This window comes from Phascolarctos cinereus, unplaced genomic scaffold, assembly GCF_003287225.1.
Source record: "Phascolarctos cinereus isolate Bilbo 61053 unplaced genomic scaffold, phaCin_HiC Scaffold_4;HRSCAF=312, whole genome shotgun sequence".
Taxonomy (NCBI): Eukaryota; Metazoa; Chordata; class Mammalia; order Diprotodontia; family Phascolarctidae; genus Phascolarctos; species Phascolarctos cinereus.
Genome location: NW_027555847.1, coordinates 709,857,776 through 709,880,491, shown reverse-complemented (window position 1 = coordinate 709,880,491; position 22,716 = coordinate 709,857,776). Strand labels below are relative to the sequence as shown.

Here is a 22,716-nt window from a genome sequence, read left to right as displayed (position 1 = left end):
ATAGCAGCACTTTTGATGACAGCTAAGAATTGGAAACACGAAGATGCCATTAATTGGGGAATGCCTAACACACTGTAGTACATAAATGTAATGGAGTATTCCTGTGATGTAAGAAATGGTGTGTTAGAAATACAGAGAAATGCAGAAAAGAGCTGCATGATTGTTGTTGTGTTTGTCCTTTGTTCTCAAAGAGAACCATGACAGCAGAGAGATGCTGTGACATGCAGTTGACTTTGATTTGGGTGAGGCGGGGCTGTGTGAGGTCACCAGCCTCACTTTCTCCTGCAGGGCCATCTGGGTCCAGTGACCAGATATTTATCAGGACGACTGGAGATGGCCCTGACGCAGTGGGAGACCGTGGCCCTTTTAAGCCGAGGTCTTTTCAGGTTCTCCCCATTCAGTGAATAGGTGCCTCTGTTTAAGAAGTGAGTCAGGGATGGCCCCTTTAATCAAAAAGAGAAAAGGAAAGAAAATCCAGCTGGGAGGGGAAGACCCTCAGGGTTGCTGGCCAAAAGACTCGGTGGTTGTGTTTGTCCTTCGTCCTTGAAGAGGACCGTGACATCAGGGAGATGACACCGTGACTTATCATCGACTTTGATTTGAGGGAGGGAGCGCTGCGCACGAGCTGATGCAGTGAAGGCGGCAGAGCCAAGAGCTCAATATGCATAGTAACTACAGCAGTGGAAAGGGAAAGACACAACAAGAAACCGAGAGTCAGTGCAGCCATCAAGTAGGACCCACAGAGACGGAAGACGCCCCCAACCTGCCCCTTCATGGAGGAGGGAGCGCCCCAGATGTTACATGGTGCACACGTTCTAGACTTTTTCAACGTGTTGAATCAGTTGTGTTGACTTTTTTTTTCCTCTAAAAAACAAGTACCGTCATGTGAGAATGACTCTGGGAGGGAGAGGGATAATTGGGCTAACTATAATGATGTAAGAAACAAAAAATGTCAATAAAACTTACCTTTTTTCAATTGTTCTCTTGGTTCTGTTTATTTCATTTTGCGTCAGTTCATATAAGTCTACCCAAGTTTCTCTGAAACCATCCCCTTTACCATTTCTAACCACACAGTAGTAGTCCATACCATACCATTCGTACACCATAATTTGTTCAGCCATTTCCCGATTGTTGGACATCCCCACAGTTTCCAGTTCTCTGCCACCACAAAAGGAGCTGCTGTAAATATTTTTGTATATATAGATCTTTTTTCTCTTTGATTTCTTTGTGGTAGGTATAGACGTAGTAGTGGTATCACTGGTCAAAGAGGAAGGACAGCCTACTGGTTTTTTAGAAATAGTTCCAACTTCATTGCGGAATGGCTGCACCAGTTCACGGCTCCTCCAACAATGAATCTACCAGGTTTTCCAAGACTCTTTCAGCATTTCCCATTTTTATACCGTACCGTTAGTGGACTAATCTTACTAAAGCAAATGATTTTCTCAGCAGTTAATTATAGGATAAGAGTACATATTTTCAGTTGTAACCTATTAGGCTTAAAGTGACTGTTTTGCCCTAAATAAGCTCTTAGTAAATACTTTATTTGCTCATTCGTGAAAAGAATTTCCTTGTTGGCTTTCCTTACACATAATCTGTGTAGCACCTGTTAGTGCTCATGTTGAGAGTTTGGGTTAAAGAGCCAGTTACCCTGATGAGCCCTGAAATGCCTCTGAACTTTGTGTGAGCCAGTCCAGAGAAGGTCGAGGTTATCTGGGTCAGCAGATGTTTTTGTACCTGCTGCCTAGAAAGCATCTTGGTTCATTTTGTTGGTACTGTATCACTGAGTCTTTGCTCCCTAAGGACTGAAGGTGGTTTTGTTCACCCACTAATCTGCCAGTGCTGATGGCTTGTTTCTAGGATTTCCTTTGGCTGCTGTGGACGTTTCACTGCTGCGGAGCTGCTCTCCTTCTCCCTTTCGGTCATGCTTGTCCTCATCTGGGTTCTGACTGGCCACTGGCTCCTCATGGATGGTGAGTAGCTGGAAGTGGTTACCTGTGTCAGGCTTTTAGAGTTAACATGATCTTACAGAAATGCTACCCTCCATCTCTCCTTGTTCCCCAGTATTTTGGTAATGGCACATAAGCCCGAAGGATGGGTCCTGCGTTCTGCCCCATCTTTGGTTTCCATAGAAGTTGTTGCTTACAAGCCTGTTACTCTTTGTCGCTCTGGTCTTCCCTTCTGAAATCCCTGATCCTTCTGGGAACTTCCTTTTTTGGCGTTAACAGGCCATCACTTGACAGGTCTATTCTGTTGCTGCTTGATAACCTTGTACCACAGACACAGTCAGTGCCTTCATTCAGCCACATCTTTTGAATGCCCTTTGTGTGCCAGACATTTCATCAGATACCAGGGGGACAGAGACAAAGAGGAAACATCCCTTTTCTCCACGGCGCCAGGATTATGAAGCATACATAGAAAATTAAATGCATATAATACAGCATGTCTAATTTCTTTAGAGAGGTCTGAGGACAATGGGGAAAGAAAGGAGGTGGACAATACAGACTTCCTGAAAGGAGCGGCCCTTGAAATGAGCTTTGAAGGAAGCTCGGGACTCTGAAAGGCAGAGATTAGACAGGAGTCCATTCCAGGAAAGGGGCTCCGCCTGTGCCAGAGCATGGAGGGATCAATTTGTCGGAAGCACAGTTCCAAGAGATGGAGAAGTGAGTGTGCTCTGAGAAAGTTCAGGCAACAAGGATAGACAGGTTTTTCTAGGAGTTCATGAAAGTGGAGAAAAATATAGGGTAGTAGTTTAATGGAATCAAATGAAAGTTTGGGTTTTTTTAAAAGGATGGGGGATATCTAGGTATCATTGTAAGGGATAGTAAAAAATAGGAGCCCTTGAATAAGAAACCTATGTAGTGGCAGGTGAAGTTGTCAAAAGGGGGCCATGTCCTGGAGGAGAAAGGGGGGGAAATGGGATCAGGGACACAAGCAGAAAGGTGGTCATTTGCATGAAGAAGGGCCACCTCGAAGGCTAGCATAAAGACAGAAACTGGAGTGTTGGCTAGTGGAAGGATTGGTAATGGAGCAGGAGAAATTGAGGGACTGGCACATAGTAAGTGCTTAATAAATGCTCAGTGAATTGAATTAACTTAAATGTACAGTTAGGTGCTACATATATAACACTGCTTTTGGATTCTTAAAACCAAAAAAGATTGAACTTTGAAACAGTTCTCTAGGGTTATGGACTCTGCTGTATTTTAGGTTTCCAACTCATGATTACTCTTACCTTTTATTAAGTTAATGACAGATAAAATTATTGTTGTATGGCTTATCACCAAGGTTCTTCTGTTACATTGTCATTAAGAAAAATATATGCTTTGGTCATTTGGTTCAGGACCTGAATGTCCACCATGTATTTAGACAACGAAATGAAATGTGCAGGATTTTTTTAAACGATTTTCTTTTTGTAGTAATAAGCTTTGTAGTGCCTTTTTTTCTGGTCTGGATTTCTCCTTTTAATGCTTGGCTTGTTTCTGGAGGTTGATAAGTGAAAACTTAAGTATTACACAGAGAAGGAAAATGACTTACAGATTCACACACATTTACACAGAATAGCGTGAAAAGACAAAGCCCCTGTTGTCTGTTTAAAGGAGATCATAATCTCATGGGAGAGAGTGGAAAGTGTGTCCACGAAATCACTTGGATGGCTTGCAGGAGAATAATCTTAGATGGAAGAAAATGAGGAAGGAACATCGTATTGATCAGATATATGTTTGATTTGAAAGACTGTTTAAAATAAGTTAATCTCTTTTAAAACATATCTTGTATTTTGTGTTAAAAAATGTGTTTTGCTTATTTCAAAATGACTAGAAAAGAAAGATTAACTATTACTTCATACCACAGATGAACTGCTCCTGTGATGACATCCCCTGAATCTCACGTCGTGAATCAGCTTTTTGATAGATGATAGAGAAAAGCTTCGTCTGTCTTCACTGGCAGAGGCATTTTGGGGTGCCTGTTTATGTGATTCATTCCTTTTCTATTTGAAGAAACCTGTGAAGGATTTACTATGTAGATAATTATTTTAAAATTACTCCAGTATTGCTCAGGTCACTTGATAAAATTCATCCTTCCTGAGAGAACAGGATAATGCGTGTTCGCTCAGCCCCTTAGGTGGGTGGCATGTCTCACGCTGCTGACACAAATGCCGAGTACAGTGAGTTGATGAAACAGCAGTGGTCGGCTGGGCTTGTTGGCGTTTGCAGAATACCTGAGAATCGCTTCTCTTGTGTTGGGACAGCGCAGAGTCCGTGTTGTGTCGGATGATTTCTGGCTCCCAGACATTCTAAGCCTCCTTTGGGGTGTATTTTTGGCTGCCACAATATTCTTCACGTAATGTGCCAGATGTCTGAAGCCCTTGCTGAGCCTCTGACCCCGTCACACTGTCTTGGCCCAGCAACAAACAATAAAGCTGAAGGTGACTTGGAGTCAGACATGAATTCAGATTCTGCCTCAGACACTTACTGGCTGCTTGACCCTGCGAGTCACTTGACCCCTCCTCCCTCCCCCCCTCCCGCCCTGTCTCCTCATCTGTAAAATGGAGACAGTAACAGCCCCTGCCTCTCGAGGTTGTTGTGAGGCTCAAATGAGAAGACATATATAAAGCTCTTTGCCAGCTTCAGAGTGCTTTGTGAATATGTGCTGCTGCTGCTGCTATTTACTGTGAACCATGCCTTAGCCGTTGTCTCACTTACACATGAACTATTCTGGAAGCACAAAGAGCTCCCATTTCATCTCTCCCCCAGCCTTCCTCCCCTCAGCTCCTCCCTTCTCTCCCCTCCCCCTCAGCAGTCCGTTTTTTCTTCTCTCTATCTCTCTCTCTCCCTCCTCCTCCCTTTCCCTCCTCTTCCTCTTCTCCATACAGGCACAATGTAAGGCATAAGACACTGATTCATCAATAATGTTGTTCTCTGCTCTCCTCCAGTGTGCTTTTGCTAAAGAGATCAGAACCATTGAGACTGACTCAAAGAGTTCTCAGTAATGTACACACAAGGGGCACTTTTACCTTGGGCATCCCTCCTTTTACAAAAAAGGGGGGGGAGTGCTGAAAGAAAGTTAACTCTGAAGTGAATTTTAGTAAAGCATTTCTATTTTCTCAGTAACTTCTACTCCAGAATCAAAAATCTCATAGTAAAAATCTGCAGTAATAGTTGAAAACCCTTGGTGTTTCATCAGGGCTAGCTAACTACATACTTAGAGTACCTAGGAATTCTCTTTGAGATCTGGTACTTCCTCAAGAAAGAAGTGAGAACCTGTGCTTTAAAGAAGATTATTGTCGCTGTTCTGTGGAGAAGGCTTCTCCACAAAGCCTAATCCTGCCAAGGTGATGTCACCCAAGTTCTCAAAGGCTAGCAGAGCCCAAACTCTGGTGGGCTGTGTTGTGCTGAGGAGGCTTCTTGCCACCACTGGACTGGCCAATTAGTGAGGAATTCTTTAGTTCTCATAACCCGTGAAACAAGGAACAAGTGGCCTTCATTCGTGTTGATCCCTTTGTTTCTACAATGATGGTGACAGAGAATTAATAAGAGAAGCGGGATCTAAACTGTGCTGCATCTGCTGCTCGTACCCAGCACACTGATGAAAAAGGGGACAAGAGGTAGGTATGGTCCGCATTGAAGGGGCTCTAGAAAGACAGGCCTTTGTAGGGAGAACTGTGAATCCATTTAACCATTCTCAAAGCACTGAAGAGGTCAGCAGATAAAGTAACCAGGATGTCGATACCTTTGTCTCATGGATTCCATTGCTAGGCACATACCCCAAGAAGGAAAAGAGATGGCTCCATTATACCACTATTGGTAGTATGCGTTGTGTGGTAGCCAGGAAAGGGGGTGGGGGGAGGGGATCAGTGCCTGTTGATAGAGGAATGAGGAGAAGAGTTGTGGTACCTGAATGGAATGGAAGATGTTACTGTGCTATGAGAAACAGTGAGCCTGGTGAATGTGGGGAATGCTAGAAAGACTTGAGTGAACTGATGAGAAATAAAATAAGCAGAACAAAGAACGGGCCAGTGACCGCCACGGTACGTAGAGAAGAGGAATAACTATATGATGAATGTTTCAAAATTGCAAAGAACCAGCTTGACCCCAGACAAGAACTATGAGAAGAGCTGTCCTCGCAGCACCTTCCACAGAGCCAGCACACCTCACTGCAACAAATGAAAAGGAAGAGAAGGAAAAGCAATTTGGTAAAACCAGGTAGCTCACCAATGGGGTCTGTGATGATGCCAGCGATATTCTACTTCCTGGTAGCCCCCACCTCTGAAAAAAGAAGCTCCATTTCTTTTCTTTTCCTTTTTTTTTTAAGGCAATTGGAGTTAAGTGACTTGCTCAGGGTCACATAGCTAGTAAGTGTCAAGTGTCTGGTCTGAGTCCGGATTTGAACTTGGGTCTTCCTGACTTTTCACCTAGCTGCCCCAAGAAGCTCCATTTCTGCAGCTCTTCTCTGGAGCTAGCGCTACACAGGACAGTGGTGTGACCGTGGATGTTGTCGTCCCAGTTTACTTCCTTCCTCGGTTTATATGTGTATTTTAGTGCTTGTTTGAATTCTTCATCATCTTACAACACAGTGATATTTTTAATATTTTCCCCAGTTACATTGAAAGATAATTTTTAACATTTTTTTGTTTTAGAGTTCCTGCAAAAGACTTACGATGGAAAATGCTGTTCACATCCAGAGAAAGAACTTTGGAGTCTGAATGCAGATGGAAACATACTATTTGCTCTCCTTTTCCTTTGTTTTGTTTTATTGCTTCATTCTAATGGTTCCTCACATCGGTTCTAATTCTTCTTTACAACATAACTAATGTGAAAATATGTTTAATATGAATGTGTGCGTAGAGCCTATATCAGATTGCACACCGTCTTGGGGAGGATGGAGCGAAGTAGGGGGAGAAAATTTTAAACTCAAAATCTTATGGAAGTGAATGTTGAAAACTAAAAATAAATATATTTTTTTTAAATTTGAGTTCCAAATTTTCTCTCTCCCTCCCTCATGTCCCCCTTCCCTGAGTTAATAAGCAGTTTAATATAGATTATACATGTTCAATCATGCAAAACACATTACCACATTGTGAAAAAAGATACAGACCCAAGGGGTGGTGGGCAGAACAAGAGAAAATACAGAATGTGAAAGAGTCTGCTTCAACCTGCATTCAGACTCCATCAGTTTTTTCTCTGGAGGTGAATGGTGTTTTCCATCTTGAGTCCTTTGGAATTGTCTTGGATTATTGTATTGCTGAGAAAGAGCTAAGTCATTCACAGTGGATATCAGACTGTATTGCCCATTACACATTCTTTTACATTCTCTTACATTCACTTTCCATAACAGGTTATCTATTTCCTGTCAATGCACATCTCTTTCATTTACAATTCTTTGCTACTGAAGAAAGTTCTCATATGAGTATTTTGATGTATAATGGGACCTTTATCTTTGACCTCCATGAGATTAATGCCTAGCAGTGGGTTCTCTGGATCAAGGAGTGTGGGTGTTTTGGTCACTTTTTAACATAATTCCAAATTACTTTCCAGAACCAACCTGAGCTATTTCAACTATTGATACTCCCAAAACAGCAAATGGATGGAGGAAAAGGTATCTAAAATAATTACGATAATTTCATCCAGAAATTAAACAATGTGAATCAGTTGCCATAGAGACCAAAAGAAACTAAAACCCACCTTTGTCATCATCAGACACCTGAGCTCCTTGCCAGGTGGGAGATGCTAGCAGCCAAGGGAATAACTAATTTTAAATATGAGCTAATTGTAAATACCTTATTAAGGATGGCCAAAGATTATAAGCAGTATTGCTTCATAAATAGAGGGAAACATTAAAGGGAGAAGCCAACTGAAAGTAAGTTTACCCAAGTGAGCAAAATGTTCCTGAGGGCGAAACTTGGAGGATGAGAGGAAGAAGCAGCTCCGCACAGATGTTTACAGCTACCTCTTTCACCAAGGAGAGCAGAACACCCCTGCCGCCTCTCCTCCCCTCCCCGCCTTTAGACTTTTCACACAGTCACCCCTGGCTTGCTTGGAGCTGCAGTGGCAATGGCAGCAAAGGGACCAGAGCAGCTCTAGGCAGAAACTGTCTGTGCCATTTTCAAATATTGAGGGATCCATTCCCAAAGTAACTGAAGGAGCAAAAGATCCCACAGGTTTGGGGGTGGGAGGGAATCTTGTGCCTTATTACCCCAAAAAGGCAACCAAGAAAAACATCAATAACTACTGGCTTCTGCATCTGCTTTCCAATGATGGAAACAAAAATGTGTAGGAGGATTAGCACATGGAGGGCATCCTTTGGTGGGGGTCTTAGAAGGGAACAGGCAGGTTTTCATAGGCATTATTCTACAGTACAGCACATTTTTATTTTTATATTCTTGGCTGAACTCTGTAGAAAATACAAAATCCCACTTTGTTAGCTATAAAAGAAAGCATGGTGAGCGTTATGGAAACTCTTTCCATAAAGTATCTCCCGTACAAATGTCAACTGGACAAGATTTCTGGAGTGATGGCACGAAGAGAACCTTTTCTGGACATAATATCCTGGCTAGTCCATGCCAAGTGAGCCATAAATGGGGACTCCGACCGGCAAGACGTGCTCTTCACTGGTTATCAGAGGTCTAGAACAGAGGCCAGGAAAACAGTCCCTGGAGATCCCATCGGGGAAGCCCTCCAGACAAGCCTGTTTGGAAATGTCTAGCTGGATTTTTACCAAGTCCAGGACGTTGCAAAACCTCCTGAATGAGATCCATAATCACTCTAAAAAGTGTGGACTAACTATTCATATAGGAGAAACTCAGTGGGTGAAGAATGCCTATTGCCTAAACCAGACGTGTAATTAAGAACTGATTAACTAAGTAAATGAAAATACAATAGAACATAAAGTTAATTTGTGGTTTTCTAAGTCCATATGAGGCAGGGGGGATCCATTTCTATTTGAGTTTCACACCACATGGCCTACAGTATTGTGTTCAGTTGAATGAATAGCCCTTAGAACTCATCTGTCATTAAATATATTTTGAACAGTGTAGTTGGGCACTAATTTAGACCCAAAATTGAATGGGAAAGAAACAGCAATCTATATTGTCTTTAGGAAATTATAAAGTTCTAAGATTCTTGCCGAAACAAAGGTGCATCCAGCCAGCTCTGCCCAGTGTTATGCAGAATGCCCCAAAGTCTTGACATCATTTTAATGAAGCTTGAATAACTTCAGAAGTATGAAATGCTGCAAACTTGCAAAAAGCAACATTCAAAAGTTCAGTTACTTTAATTTTTAAATAAATGCCAGTTTAGTTTTGTGAGTTTTCAGTAGTAGTAAATTTTTTACTTTAACAAGGCTGGGCACCCTGTCATTAGGCATTGTACATGTGACAGTTCCCAGATGACACTCTCTCAAACCAATGCATCAGTAGGAGAGTCCTTTTGCTCAGCCGCTTCCAGTCACCTGATCTTTCTCTCCATTAGACATTTTCTTGTGGGGTTCCATCCAAATTATGTGGAATGCTTCAAAAAGCTTTCCTAGAAGGTGGGATGAAAGAAGTCAAGAGGCTGAGGTGGAGAGAGAGAGAGAAGAGCAGACTTGGGGGGCCAGTAAATGGAGAGTCTCATGGGAAGAACAGTGAGGAGGCTGGTGTCACTGGATGACAGAGGACAAGGGTGTGAAGAGACTGCAGAGGTCAGAAGGGGCAGGGGATGAAGCACTTTGGCCCCCAAGCACACCCTGGTGCTGGCAGGGAGTCACAGGCATGTGTTAGATAGAGAAAGGTGACATGGTCAGAAAGGGCTGGGGGGTGGGGAGCTTGGGGAAAATAGAACAGGTTCAGTTTGGGACATGTCAAGCTTCAGAGGTCTACGGGACATCCGTTCAAGCTTTCCAGTGAGACAGCTAGGACAGAAGTTAGGGCTGGATAAGTAAATCTGAGACTCGTTGGCATACAGATAATAATTGAATCCAAGGGCGCTGATGAGGTCAAGCACAGGAAGAAAAAAAAGAGGGCCCGAGGGAGAGAAGGAACACAACAAATGCTGTCGGGGAAGAGGGAGGACAGGATCGTTGAGAGAGATGTTGGAGTCTCTTAGTATGAGGGTGGGAGTTGAGGAGAGAAAGAATGAGCCAGTAATTGAATTTACTGAAGAAAGCTCCAGGGAGGGGATATCCTAGAGGTTTGTAGACACCAGCTACAAGAATCTTGATTGGGTGATAAATATGGATCGAGTGAACCTCCAAAGAGGTGATGGTAATACAGGGAGAACTTGGAAGTAGAAATGGGGAGCCCAGAGTTTTCCAACTCCCCTCCCTCAATGAATAAATTTATACAGCCAGTGCTGGAAAAGGTGGCCCAGGAAGCTGGGTCATCAGGAGGGAGCTGTCAGTGAGCCAGAGCACAGGAAGGGTATGAAAGGAAAAGACTTCAGATGAAAGACAGGTTGTTACCTATGGAGCATGCATTCACAGTAGAAAGTGCAAGACGGTAAAATATGGGCAGCTAGGTGGTACAGTGGATAAGAGTGCTGGGCCTAGAGACAGGAAGACTCCTTTTTCTGAGTTCAAACCTGGCCTCAGACACTTTCTTAGCTGTGTGACCCTGGGCAAGTCACTTCACTTTGCCTCAGCTTCCTCATCTGTAAAAAGAGCTGGAGAAAAAAAAAAGTAAACCACTCCAGTACCTTTGCCAAGAAAACACCAAGTGGGGTCACAAAGAGTCAGACACAACTAACTACTGAACAGCCAAAAAAATGGGGAAATGTTTTAACAGCTAGGGGGTTTTTTATTAATTTTTTTCAGTCAGCTAAAATCTGCCCTCTCCCACTTTCCCCCCATTGAGAAAGAAAGAGAATCAAAACCCCAGTGACAGACACATATGGTCATGCCGAACAAGTTCCCACATCAGCATGTTCCCCAAAATGGCCCAGTGCGTGCTCTTGAGTCCACCAGGAGGTGGCCCCATGTTTCAACCGCAGTTGGTCATTGGCCAGCCTTCTTTGTAGTGCTGTTGTTTTATTGTCTAAGTTGTCCCTTTTATGCTGACCAGTTTGTTTTGTGCTTCCTCCTAGTTGACATTACTCCAGGGTTAAAGTCTCTTTAACCCTAGTCTTGGTTTGTTAACCAGATTGGCCTCTTCCCACGAGCTGGAGTCTCTCTGTCTCAGCTTTGTCCCAGGAGGTTTTACCTTTAGGCCCAACCAATCTTGGTAGCTCAAGTATGGAAGCTAGCTACGGTCCTTCCATTAGCCAACTGCCATAGTTTGCTTCTCTCTCCAAATGCAGCTGTTCCACTGCCACTGCAGGTGCTGGGTGCACTGAGACCTCTGATTCTCATCCCGTTCTATCATCTACCGTGACCTCTTGTGTTTGCTCCCATCTTTGAGAATTAGCTCTATGTGGTAGTTAAAATTCATTGTCTTTCTCATCTGGTTAGTTCTCCCTCTCATCTATGGAGTTCAGATCTGTCTTAAGCTTTCTTTAGCAAATAATGACGTTTTAATTACACTTTCTTTGACTAAGGAACATTAATTATCAGGCAGGCTGGTATTGAAAACAATTTCAAACTTGTTTCCTTTAAATATGTAATCTGGTTTCAAACATATAATGTATAGCAGATACTTTTTTTTAACATGTAAGCAATTCAGTTTTTATCAGATTCTTATTAAAAATTCAAGTCAGTGGGTCAAAAATCCAGGCACCAGACCGAGCCTCATTTAGTAACTAAGGTAAGGCTGCAATACCAGACTTTGCCAGTAGATGTCACAATATAGCACATGTTCTGTACTGACATTATAAGTTTCAAATTATATGAAATTATTTATTATAATATTATATAAATTCCAGATTCTGCATGCTAAATATACTCGTAACAAGAAATATCAATACTTTTTTAAAACCAGAACTTATTAACTATAACATTAAATATACATCATGGTACAACAGAAAGGACGCTGGATTGAAAGGAACCAGGTCCTGGCTATGGATTCTTTTCCCCTCCCCTCTCTCTCCCGATATCCTCTAGAATGAGAAGTTGTTTAAGGGTCCCTTGAGGCTCTAAATCCTTTCACCAAACCTACAAATCTTGTGCTTGTGCCAGGTACTTTGCTCTAGGCATGTGAAGGAAACAAAATGTGGCATTCCCCCCACAGAAGGGAGGACACAGTCCACCAAGGGAGACAAGGCATTCATGGTGGTGGTGGTGGTATTAAATTAATAATGATGAATTCTTTAGAAGTTCAGGGGAGCAAGAGATTTGAGTTGGGATTCAGGCTGTTCCTAATGAGATGCAGAAATTGGTATCAATCACATTTCCTCCCTAACTTTTCTTGTGACTCAGTAAATGGTGTCAGCCTCTGCACCTTCCCTAGATTGTATGTGTGGCCCCAGAATGGTGGGCACAGGAGTGAAAGATGAAAGCCCACTTGAAGCCGATTTGACAAGAGAAGCAGCCCCTTAAAAGATGTAGAATTGCCAGAAGTCCTTGGTCCATATTCCCTAAATTGTGATAAGCTCAGAGCCTATCACTTCTGTCAGAATTTGCGGTCGGTAAGCTTTCCTATCCCAGGCACAGAATCAAGTGTGTTTTCCCTAATGGAATACTGAGTGACAGTTATGTAGTTGTCTGGTCATAAACAGGCAGGTTCTGAAATGCTGGCGTCCATGGCACAGGCGTTGTCGTTCTAGATTACTTCAGCAGTGAGGACACGCGCCCTGTTTGGAAGCATCATTGTTGGATGAGGGTTTTTTTAATTCTACGTGTAACTGAACTAGAAGCTGCATCTTTAGTTCTAGCCTAGACATTTTGGCGCGTGCTTTTGTACTAGACAAGGGCAAGGCTTATAAACATCTCCTTAATGTTTCGGCATCTAGGAGATGCTTCAGATCTTCTTTGTGCCCTGGTATGTGACGAGGGTCTCGTACCCAAGCTGTTGTGCCTCCTTGTCATAGGAGAGGCCTGTGTGAACCTGGCTAGGGGGTGGTGTTAACTAAAAGCTGATTAAGCATAGTTCATAAAATAGCAGAACTGAAAAGGCCTTCAGAGATTATCTGGCCTTATCTCATCTCTGCCAGCCCTAAAGTGACAAACTAGTTAAGGAGCTTGTTTATAGCAGCTGTTTTTAGCCTATGAATCATCAGAAAATGTTGCTGTTGATTTCAAAGACTCGATTTCTAAAAAACTACATTCAGGAGTATGGTCTTTAAATATAGGCTATACCCCTAAACATTTATGCGCCAGGCATTCTGCTAAGCCCTAGAGATACCAAAGGAGGCAAAAGGTATTCCCTCCTCCTGGTCGCACAACATGTATTAAGGATGAAGCAGGATAATAATTGAGATCCTTTTTTGGAGGCGGGGTGGGGGGGGGGCTAGGCAGTGGAGTTAAGTGACTTGCCCAGGATCACACAGCTAATAAGTGTTATGTGTCTGAGGCTGGATTTGAACTCAGGTCCTCCTGAATCAAGGGCTGGTGCTCTATCTCCTGCACCACCTAGCTGCCCCCAATTGAGATCCTTTTAGTGAATACTTATAATTCCATTTCTTAATTTTCCTCATAAAATAGCATTTATAAAATTGTTTGGTACTATTCTAAATGAAATACAGAGAATTACACATTGTACTTCTTACTATCAGAAGGCTTAAACTCTAAGGCACCCTTAGGAAAAGCAGCCTGTACAGAAAATGAACAGAGTGTAAATATGCGTTCATGAAGAGGATAATAATTACATTCATCAGCGAGACATCCAAGTAGAGGCTCAGGAGTCTGAATCGAGTAGCACTAAAGAAAGTTGCCTTTCCTCGGTGTATTCAGAAGAGCAGCTCGGCCAGTTACTCCCTGCAGGTAACATCCTATCAGCCGACCCCACCAGCCTCCCGAAATTATGTTGTGTCACTTTGTGCACAAGTTCCTGGACGTATTTGGAGGCCCACCCTCTCTCCCTCCGCTCCAATGGCATACGGGCTCCTTCAGGGCAGGGCTGTATTGTTTGCCCTTCTATCCCCGGTGCAACACATAGTGAGCCCTTGGGAAACCTTCCTGAATGAACACTGAGATCAGAAGATCAGGGTCCTGGTCCCCACCCTTCCCCACGCCCCGACAGTGTAACTAAGCAGATCCTGTGGCTTTCCAGAGCCTGCTTCTCCATCTGCCAAAAGGGGATGATCGTCCTTGAGATGTTTGCCTCCGTGATTCATTGGAAGGAAAGTGCCTGGTCAGTCACAAAGCGTCGTCTAACTAGTGGCTGCACGGAAAAGGGGGAACAGAAACCTCGGCAGGCTGGACGAAGCACGTTCCAAGTCCGTGCTAGCGCTCGGGTAAACTAATGTGGGAGTTAGAAGGGGTGGAAGGAAAGGACGCCGAGAGATACAACTGTGGAATCAAAGCTTCTTTTAAAGAGCAGAGGTGTGGAGCCTGGAGAAGATAGGGTCAGAGGTATTGGAAGGGCCCTTAGGGGAAAGAGGGAGCAGACACGGCAGAATGGACAGCGGTGGGGGCAGGGGAAGAAAGGCAGCGTTAAGCTCAACTTTTTAAAAATTCTTCGTGAACAGAGTTGTCTAAAAGTGAACATCACATGCCTTCCAAAAATAATCTTCTAAGGAGCAGGTCAGCCTCTGCTCAAAACCCTCAGTGGCTCCCTCTTGCCCAAAGCCTGAGCCAGGCATTGAAGCCTCTCTACAGCCTGGCTTCTGCCTGCCTTTCCAGAATGATGTCCTATTGCCCCCTCCTAGATAGCTGTATTCTGGCCCTGATGCCACTTTTCCCCACAGCTGCCAACGCTCTTGTCCTTTTCACATCCCCTCCTGTGACACTGGTCTCAGGAGGTTTTTTTCTCCAGAGCAGAGCATACACTCATTCCTTCAAGACACACACTGGTTTTGCTCGTGTCTTTGTGTCCCCTACCTAGTACAGTTTCTTGTTCATAGATACATAATAATATTTTTTTTAAATGTACACTGAAATAGTCTGCCTTGGGACGTGGTCATTTTCCTGTTTGACAGAGGTCTGCAAACAAAATTTGAATTATCACTTGTCAGGGATGTTTTAAGAGGAACAACATGTCTCGGAGGAGAGATAATGTGGTCCTGGAGATGGCCCACTTTAGCAGAAACATGGGAGAAGGGCAGGAGCTCCTGATGCCTCAGGAGCTTGGGTGAGGAGGCAGGAAGTGATCGTGATGTCCTGAATTGTGGCGTAGGAAGCACGACACCCTGTTGAAAGTGGATGCAGCGTCTAGTTTGGAAGGTTGCTAAGTCTCGGTATTGCCTCCTGCTGTGGAGAAGCTGGTCAGATCATGGTCACTGAGAAGAGCAACGGCTCTGCTCCTGGCATGTGGCAGTTGGCCATTCATAACCATATGACTGCGGAAGACGAGGTCATGCAGGCAACCCCAGCTATGGCCGATGGATGTGCGTGCGTCTCGCAGTAGGGACTGAGTCAGCGTGCCAAGCACTGTCAGAAGGGACGGAGCTTCTCTTCTGGGGTGGTGATGAGGAAGGGCAAGGAGAACGAGGTGCAGAGTGTAAGGGGCCAAGAATGATTTCGGTCAGGGTGGAAGGGGGAGCCTTCACGGACAAGTTGCTGCATCTCCCTTCGTGCCTCATGTGCCTGTGTGAATTCCTTTCCATTCCACCTTGGTTCCCTCCACCCCTCATCCCTCACCTTCCTCTTCGTGTATCCATCACCTCCTGGTGTCTCTACTTCCCTCCACCTCTCACCTGCCCTCCTTCATCTTCTCTTCCCACACACTGTGGTCCAGTCTTCACTTATCAGTTGCATTCAGCATCTGGCCCATTTGTTCCTACTTTGGCTTTAGCTGTTTCTGCTGCTTAAGGCAGCTGACTTTCTAGACCCTTGTATTTGGTGCATATGTCCCCTCCTCTGTATTTCCTAACAGAATTGATGTGGAACAGTTGTGTGTGTGTGTGTGTGTGTGTGTGTGTGTGTGTGTGTGTGTGTGTGTGTGTGTGTAGCCACACATGTCTGTTCCCAAAAATGAATTATAACTGGTAAATCTTGTCCTTAAATAGATGAGTTGGTGTTAATTATATCTTGGGCTTTTAGACAGGTAACTTTTTAAAAAATATTCTTTTATGTGTTTATAATCCAGATAAAGAAGCTCTTAACCAGATCTGCCTTAATTGAATCTAGATTTTCTCCTTGTGATTGTGGATGGAAGAATCTCTGAAACATCATATTAAAAATACTTGGATGTATTGAATGATGAGGGGTAGCCAGGTGGCGCCATAGTGCACAGAGCACTGGTCCTGGAGTCAGAAAGACTCATCTTCCTGAGTTCAAATGTGGCCTCAGACACTTCCTAGCTATGTGACTGTGGGCAAGTCACTTCACCCTGTTTGCCTCAGTTTCCTCTTAACCATCCAGTATCTTTGTCAAGAAAACCCCAGATGGGGTCATGAAGAGTCTGAAATGACTGAACAGCAAAATAATTGAATGATAAGAAATTGTTTTTAACAGCGTGTTCAGTTCCATGTCCTGAAAAGATTTCTGTCTTCCATGCATCTAGACTGTCAGAACATGGACAGCTGATCTCTGGTAGAGATTTTCTTTTCTTCAGCTACCAGTGGGATCAACGTAGCAGAAAGCGAGTCCTTTAATTTATGGTGTTTGTGCTCACATTGGGTTTTATATTGAGAAGAGGGTTTGAGCAAGGGCAAATAGTTGGGGAGGAGCCCTAGACTCTGCTTCTGAATCTCCTCCTCATCTTCAGTTTTGCTGATTCACTGAGAACTTATAAGCCTTGAAGAGACCTTTGACCTAGGACTCCCACCCTCAGCCATCTGGGTGGGCTGTCTCCTGTGTGCTCCCACTACTGCCCAAGCACTCACTGCTTCCGGTTCCCTTCCAGCTCTGGCCATGGGCCTCTGTGTGGCCATGATCGCCTTCGTCCGCCTGCCGAGCCTCAAGGTCTCCTGTTTGCTCCTTTCAGGTCTCCTAATCTATGATGTCTTCTGGGTAAGTTTCCCTTTCCCATGTTTGCAGGGGGTGGTCCTTCTTGGTGCCCTTCAGCTGGCCATAATTCTGTCCCCAGAATCAAAGCCTAGTCCTTCAAGCTTTGAGCACTGCGTAGGCAAAGAGACGCACAGAGGACTCAGGGGCATCGCAGACTCTCAGCAGATTGGAATCTGCCTTGTGACGGAGGAAGGGAACAGCGAGTGCCTGCTGTGCTGAGGGCTTTACCATGGTTTTCTCATTTGGGCCTCACACCAGCCTTGAGAGGGAGGTCCTGCTGCGGCAGACGGAGGTTACACAGCTAGCTAGGAAGAGTCTTGGTCACACTTGAACTCGAGGCTTCCCAACTCCAGGCCCAGTGTTCTGTGCGCTTATGGCGCCCCCTAGCTGTGATGGCTGTTTGTGGAAGGAAGTTCAGAATTAAGGGCCCACTGGTAGCACAGGTTTTTTCCCCCATTTGTCCTCACTTAAAATAGAAACAAGTATGTGATGGTGGGCCAGCCATCATAATTGGGCAAAACCGTCCCAGATGGCTTAAAAGCACAAGGCATGTAGCCCCCCAGCTCCCCACTGGCCTCTAATTTGGCTGAGGCCCTCCCTGCCAGTCAGGCCCTGTGCGTCTACCTACTGTGTGCATTTCCTTCTTCCAGGCAGACAGAGGTCCCAAGGATCAGAGGCCAAGAGCTAAAATGAACGTCATTCAGCACTCCCATATTAATTTAAGTCGTGTGTCCATAGCCATGCATTTCAATCAATGAGGGATTGGTTTCTTTTAATCACATTTAATTTACCAAATTGTGAATGCCTCAGCATAATGCCATAGGGTGACTGTCTGTTTGTCACATGGCACCTCTAGAATGACTTGCTTCCTGAGTTTCACCAAAAATCATATTTTCATGAGACTAATTCCTGGCCTTAGGCCAGGCACACCTGTAGAGTGAGAGAATGGGGGAAAAAAAACTGAAGACCATTCCTGTATTCATATTTCCTATGCTAACGTCAGTCTCTGTTTTCCAGGTCTTTTTCTCTGCCTATATCTTCAATAGCAACGTCATGGTCAAGGTGGCCACCCAGCCAGCTGACAACCCCCTTGACGTCTTATCTCGGAAGCTTCACCTGGGACCAAACGTGGGCCGAGACGTTCCTCGATTGTCTCTTCCTGGAAAACTGGTCTTTCCAAGGTAGGAATGCTGTGTACATTCTGTGCAGTTAATGCTGGCAGCAGACATGCAGATAAAGTCACCCAGAGGAGGAGGATGCCAGTGTTGTCTTTCAGTGAAGTGTTTTCTCACTTTGATTTTCTTCTCTTGCCCGTAACCATCTGATCTCGAGTTCAGCCCTTTGCTTTCCCTCTCCAGGACACTGTGACTCTATTGTTCCCATTTCACAGATGAGGAGCACTGGTTGAAGCATCCAAAGTAGTGAACTAGGTGCTTGGTGATAAAGGGCAGGTTTAGTGCTGACTGATCTGGTTGAAGGGCATTAGCCCTGCTCCTCCTCTTCTCCTGCAGCAGCATCTTCAGGCTCTTCCCTCCCCCCAGCCTAGCCCCGGGGCCTGGGGCAGGGTCCAGGCTGGCCTAGAATTTTGGTCTTCAGCCTAACAAGTCCCGTCACAAAGGGCAGAACACCAGAATTACCTCTTTCCCAAGAGACAAGCAGAAGCCCTGCTCAGTCCGCTGTTGCTGAGGGGAGGGCAGGGGAGGGGAGGGCAGGGGCCTGGGCTCCAACCCCCACGGCTCTGCTGCTCTCTAGCTCCACGGGCAGCCACTTCTCCATGCTGGGGATCGGGGACATCGTCATGCCGGGCCTCCTGCTGTGCTTTGTGCTGCGCTATGATAACTACAAGAAGCAGGCCAGCAGCGACTCCTGCGGGGCGCCGGGGCCGGCAAACATCTCGGGCCGCATGCAGAAGGTCTCCTACTTCCACTGCACTCTCATCGGGTACTTTGTAGGTAAGAGATGGCGGCTCCCAGCTCAGCCCTGGGGTCCTTCACGTTCTCTCTGGAGGGACACGCACCTGAGCGTTCATTTGAGTCAAGGGCCCTCCCCAGCCAGGGAACTCCATCCTACCAGTTCTTGGCCGCACTTTCCTTGTGCCCGGGGTGACAGGCAGAGCTCCAGCCCAGATTTTCCTGAGCCCTGAGCCAGCTCTGCCCTCCAGACTCCATCGAAGCAGAATCCTCCCTGGGCTGATGGAGTGCCAAGACAAGAATCAGCCTGGGGACATGCATGCAAAGAGAAGGGTCCCCTGCTGAGAGGATGCAGAGGCCCAATGTCCTGTCTGAGAGGAATGACCCCATTAAGGACTGTGCTGATGGGGAGGTGCAGTCATTGTCCTCGAAAGTAAGGGACTGCACCAATCGACTGAAATCCTCCTTTAGGAGAATTCCATGGATGGCTGCTCCAAAAAAATGTGCTAATTTTTATTTTAACACACCTCTGTGTCTTCCCAATCATCTCCCCCAAGTCAGTAACCAGGTCGGGCCAAGGAGATGCCCATGTCTGGCCACGTAGGTGAGGTCGGGCCTCAGTGTTCCAGCCTGCTGTTGGCTCCTTTCTCTTTGCTGAGGGCTGGGCTGGGGGGTGGCCAGGCCTCAGAAGGCACGCTCAATTGTTGCTGGCCTCAGGTTTCTGAGGTCTTTCAGGAAGTCACCTTGTCCATGTGAGATTTCTTTACTCAAATTCTATTATTTAACCCCAGAGAAAAGCAGTCCTGAGGCCTAGCGTTGTCTTTATAGACTGCTCATGCAGAGGGCCCATCCCCAGGTCCGGGTCTCAGGGCTCCCCAGTAGCCCAGGTTGGGGGGGAGGCGGCCCAGCGGAGGAGGGATGTATTTGGAAATGAAAACCCTGGGGGCTCTGCCCTTACAGAGGTCCTCAGAGAAGATTGGAAGTGAGGGCGAATGACTAAGCAGCCACAAGGGAAGTCCCAGGGAGCCGCTGGAGTGTTTGGAATGCCTTTACCTCCATTCTCTCCTTGTGTGAGGGAAGGCAGGGCAGATGTTGTTATCCCTATTTTACCGATGAGGGAGCTGAGACTTTGGAGGCATAGGAAGGAGCACTCCCAGGAGTCGGGGCCTGGGCCAGATCTCCCCCTGACATTTACTGCCTGGTTCCCTTGGGGCAACTCGCTTTGCTTCCCGGGCCTCAGCTTCCTCATCTGTAAAATGAAGGGAGAGATCTGTGAAACTGGGTCACACAGCCAGTAAGTGATGGAGCCGTGGACTTGAACCCAGATCTCGTGACCAGGAATCTTTTCCCAAAACCTCAGGGATGGAGGTAAGAGTGAGACCAAGGCCGGGGTTGAGATGACAATGTCAATGAGAAATTGAACAGAGGACCAGAAGAAGGCTTTAGGTGGAGCTGGGCCTCCCACCTGTCCACTCACCTCCTTGGGGTGAATAAAACGGGTGATAAACCCAAGTCCAGTAGAGAAGTTCCCCCAGTCTTCATCAGATTACATTTGTTTCCAGGGCTTTTATATTACCTTGTCTGAGGATTTTTTAGGTAGCCAAAAAATTATCAGTCGTTTCCCCAAACATCCTTGTGGTGGAAGATGTGAATTTTTTTAGCTTAGTGAGGATGTAATAGAAAGTAAATTGAAATAAATGATTGATGTCACTGTGGAAAAAAAAAAAAAAAAAAAAAGAAAAAGAAAGGAAAGTCCCCCCAGGCTCGGGCTGCTGGGTGGGCGCCCTCATGGCATGTCTCCTCCCACAGGCCTGCTGACCGCCACGGTGGCGTCTCGGATCCATCGGGCTGCCCAGCCCGCCCTCCTCTATTTGGTGCCCTTCACCCTGCTGCCGCTCCTCACCATGGCCTATTTAAAGGTGAGACGCCCTCTGGTTTTCTGTTTGTGGCAGCCTGGCGCCCACGTGGCATGCCCGCCTTCTCACTTGTACCAGTGTGCACCTCCCCCCAGGAGTCAGCTGTGTCCAGTCCAAGGAGCTGTCGATGGAGAGTCTTTGGGGCTTATTTTGAAAGAAGCAACCGGTCATCGAGCTCTAACCCTCTGCTCGGTGTTTGAGATCTAAAATTTGCAAATATTAGTTTGAATTTCAGGAAAACAGATGAAATCTGTGTCCTGTTGGAATGTAGCTATAGGCGGAGGGGGAGAGCCCTGACCAGGAGACTTTTCTGAAAACCACCTGGTTGTAACTTTCAGGTTGTGCTTGGGAAGCCCTGAGAATGTGTCTTTAAATGAAGCGTTTTTGCAATCACAAATTACAGTGAGTAAACTTTGGGTGCCAAGCACTGGATTCTTTGCAAAAATAATTTGATATCCTAGAGGTAGAAGCAGGAAGACGCGGTGGCATGTTTAGCTTGCACTGGGCGCAATGGGCCATGTACTGATACCAGCTCTCGTCCTCTCCTAGGGTGACCTGCGCCGCATGTGGTCTGAACCTTTCCACTCCAAGGCCAGCAGCTCGCGGTTCCTGGAAGTATGATGGATCAGCCGGAAAGTGACCAGACCCTGGCTGTGGTCCTTTTCCCTTGACTCAGTGGTGGTTTTGTTCCCTCCCAGAGCGGTCCTGGCCCTCAGAGGTGTCCTGGCCTGGGGTGCTAGTCTGACCTGACTTTGCATTGAAAGGGGGACTGAAGCTCCAGAGACCCCCTTTGATTCCTTTCTCGTGCACATGTGGAATTGAAGCCGCCTGGTGAAACTTCCGTCCTCCCCCTTCTCTGTTTTTATGGACCTGCCCAGCCGTCCCCGTGGCGAGGGAGGCAGGGCCTGGACATGGCAAGGAGCCGTCCAGGAGTCATGGACCGGACCTTCTTCAGGGAAGCCTCCCCCACTTTGGGACAGGGCTCCCAGGGGGACTGCCTTCCAGAGACTTGAGGTGATAGAAGTTCTTCTGTCACAGAATCTTTTTTGGATTGATTAAACCTTTTCTGTGGTGTAAAATGACTTATTAAATCCACAGACACACATGGAGTGACTTCTTACAGTATACATATAAGAATTTGTTGTAATGAATTACATTTCCACCCAGATGTCGTGTTGGCAGTGAATAAGGGCACGGTTTTTATACATGTACATGCGCGTGTGCGCACACACATAGCTCTACATATATATACACACACGTGTGTGCTGCCTCTATATGTATGTATATACACATATACATGCACAGATATATAGATATATATATATATATATGTGTGTGTGTGTGTGTGTGTGTGTGTGTGTGTGTCTATGTGTGTGTATATGAAGCGAGAAGAAGCTCTGCTGTGCTCGAGCCGCGAGCCGTCAGGCGTGTTCACCGTGACCTGGTGCGCGGGGCGGCCTCCTGCCCCAGCCCGCACTGGCCGCCGTACACTCGGCATAGCAAACTAGGGAAGCGGACATCTGGACCCCGCGGGGCCCCTTGTTGTTTTCCTTCTCACAGACCTCTCCCTAACCGCTCCTGTTTTTTAGTCGTCTCTTCCTAAACCAGTGCATGTATCATAGCCACAGAAGTCTTTGTGCTTTCTGATCAAGTGATGTACCACATGTAAATACATTTTTTCTATTTTCTATTTTTTTTTGTATTTTTGGCATTTTGTTTCATTAGTATTCTGTATTTTCCATGCCCTCACTCCTTTGAAAAAAAGAAAAAAGAACATGAAAAAAAGAGGCAAAACAACAAAACAAAACAAAAACCTGTCTTTTGCTGTTGTGACCTGGTCTGAGTTTACCTGCTATGACGGCTTTGTCCCTGGGACTCTGGTAAAGTGTGGACTTTCCTAACCGAGTGATTCTGGGTATGTTATTTTTCACCACTGAAAA

The 22,716-nt window shown here is 45.7% G+C and overlaps 1 protein-coding gene across 2 annotated transcripts in view; it reads left to right on the top strand.

Annotated features, from left to right (window-relative positions):
- SPPL3 (signal peptide peptidase like 3) overlaps window positions 1–22,466 on the top strand; it is a 149,738-nt gene extending 127,272 nt beyond the window's left edge. For both annotated transcript variants that reach the window (XM_021007924.2, XM_021007923.2), the window contains exons 6-11: window positions 1,858–1,970; window positions 16,847–16,953; window positions 17,968–18,131; window positions 18,703–18,902; window positions 20,670–20,779; window positions 21,326–22,466. In XM_021007924.2, the coding sequence (XP_020863583.1) occupies window positions 1,858–1,970; window positions 16,847–16,953; window positions 17,968–18,131; window positions 18,703–18,902; window positions 20,670–20,779; window positions 21,326–21,397 (766 nt within the window). In that variant the 3' untranslated portion in view covers window positions 21,398–22,466. The remainder of the gene's footprint in view (window positions 1–1,857; window positions 1,971–16,846; window positions 16,954–17,967; window positions 18,132–18,702; window positions 18,903–20,669; window positions 20,780–21,325) is intronic.
- Window positions 22,467–22,716: the final 250 nt, after the last annotated feature.